The sequence below is a fragment of the Manacus vitellinus genome, unplaced genomic scaffold (assembly GCF_001715985.3).
Source record: "Manacus vitellinus isolate BGI_N305 unplaced genomic scaffold, ASM171598v3 scaffold_106_pilon, whole genome shotgun sequence".
Classification (NCBI taxonomy): Eukaryota; Metazoa; Chordata; class Aves; order Passeriformes; family Pipridae; genus Manacus; species Manacus vitellinus.
Genome location: NW_021938827.1, coordinates 126,675 through 128,513, shown reverse-complemented (window position 1 = coordinate 128,513; position 1,839 = coordinate 126,675). Strand labels below are relative to the sequence as shown.

Genomic DNA, 1,839 nt, shown 5'->3' with positions numbered 1-1,839 from the left:
CCCTGAGCCCACCAGTGCCCATCCCCAGGTCGGGAACTGCCCTTGGCTGAGGGCACAGGGCAGGGGAAAGCCGGGATCACCCCCGGCCTCTGGGATCCCCCCACAGCCTGAGCCCACCAACGTCAGCCCTTATCAGCCCCTCCTGCACCCCAAGGGGCCATGGTGGCTCTACATGGTGGCTCTATCTGTGACAGCAGGCGGGGACTGGGGCACAGGGACATGGGGGAGGTGAGTGACACCCCGTGGGGACACCGATAGCACAGGCAGGCATGACCCACCCAAAAACCCCGAGAGGACTCACGGTGCCCAGAGCACGTCATCATGAGGGCCTTGGCTGTTTGGAAACCCCTCACCCCTCTGGAGCCCCCCGGCTGCCACACGATGGGGGCCCAGGGCTTGAGGCACCACGGATGTCTGTTTGTCTGTCCCTGTCACTCCCTGGACGGTGGCAGTGGGGGTGACAGGGCTGGGGTAAAGTCCACGGTGCCCATCGCTGTCCCCCCGCCAGCTCCTGCAAACGGCACCGGTGTCACAGCCAGGCCTGGCCCGGGGTTCTGTGTCCCAGGGGCTGGGGGGCCGAAAACAAGAGGCTGAGACAGGTCCCCCGGGAGGGGAAGCTCTGGAGCGTGGCAGGGGAGGGACAGGCACGTCTGGACTCTGCCCCCAACCTCTGCACTTCACCTTTGCAACTGGTCCATGGAGCACGGCTGGATGCAGCCACCCTGCACTGGGAGCTGCCCCTCCCTGCCTCAGTTTCCCCACAGCAGGACAAGGCTGGAGCGAGGAGCTGGCTGTCAGGAAGGGGAATTAATGGAATTAACTCATGTGGGTCACACACAGCTGATGAAGCACGTGGGAGGGAGGGCCATGCACTGGGCTGGGGGCCTGTGGCATCCCCGAGTGCCACAGCTGCACCCATAACACCCTTCCCACGGCTCCTCAGCCCTGGGGCCATCGCTGGGCCCAGTCCCAGCACCATGCTGGGCACTGGGCACTGGGCAGCAAACTACCTGGAGTCTGCAGCAAACTACCCGGAGTCTGCTCCAAAGGGTCCGGCTGGCAGGATCCTGACCCCCCCACACACCCAGCCACGGGAACAGGAGGTGTTGGGGGGGGCGAAATGCCAGGGTGCCAACCCCTGGGCTGGTGCTCTGCCCCTTGCTGTGCTCCCACACTGTCCCAAGGGGCTGTGCAGAGGAAGGGCTGCACATCCAGCATGGACGGGAAGCATCAAAGGGCAGGTGGAAGGGAGAGTCCTGCATCAAGGAACCTGTGGAGATGGGATGAGGGGAGGAGGGAGCCAGGGACCCTCTTCCAGGTGCCGGTGACTCATCTCCCTGCTCTTGTGCCTCAGTTTCCCCCATTTAACGCTGCCTCTCTCAGGGAGAGGTTTCCACTGGAGGCGGGGGCTGAGCTGCTGGTGTTGGGAGACCATCCCCAGGGAGTGGGCCAGGGGAATAACCCCCCTCCTTGCAGCGCCACCGGCTCTCCCCTCCATTCCTTCCCTGGCCATATCTCTCTGCTCCAGCCACACCTGGTTGGAAACAAATATCCCAGCCAACGCCACGCGTGGCCGGGTAACGTTTCATCACAGCACCTGATTAGTCACGGGCAAACCCTGCCTGCTTCACCCGGGCCGATTAGTCACCGGGGGAGGGCTGTGCCCCCAAATCCCCCCCGATGCAACCAGCACCCCCCGGGCTCAGCGAGGGCTGCCCAGGAGGGGGAAAACCTGCTCCCTGCCCGCCTGAGCAGCTCCTGCCATGATGGTGGGCAGGGAAACCAGTCTCTGGGAGCAGAGTGGGGCGTAAAACCCGAGTGGCCCCGGGCACATCGCAG

At 64.6% G+C, this 1,839-nt stretch overlaps 1 protein-coding gene across 1 annotated transcript in view; it reads left to right on the top strand.

Annotated features, from left to right (window-relative positions):
• Window positions 1-159: 159 nt before the first annotated feature.
• The window catches only part of PRCC (proline rich mitotic checkpoint control factor), a 15,487-nt gene continuing 13,807 nt past the window's right edge, over window positions 160-1,839 (top strand). Inside the window, exon 1 of the mRNA XM_029964086.1 lies at window positions 160-228. Coding sequence (XP_029819946.1) covers window positions 160-228 — 69 coding nt within the window. The remainder of the gene's footprint in view (window positions 229-1,839) is intronic.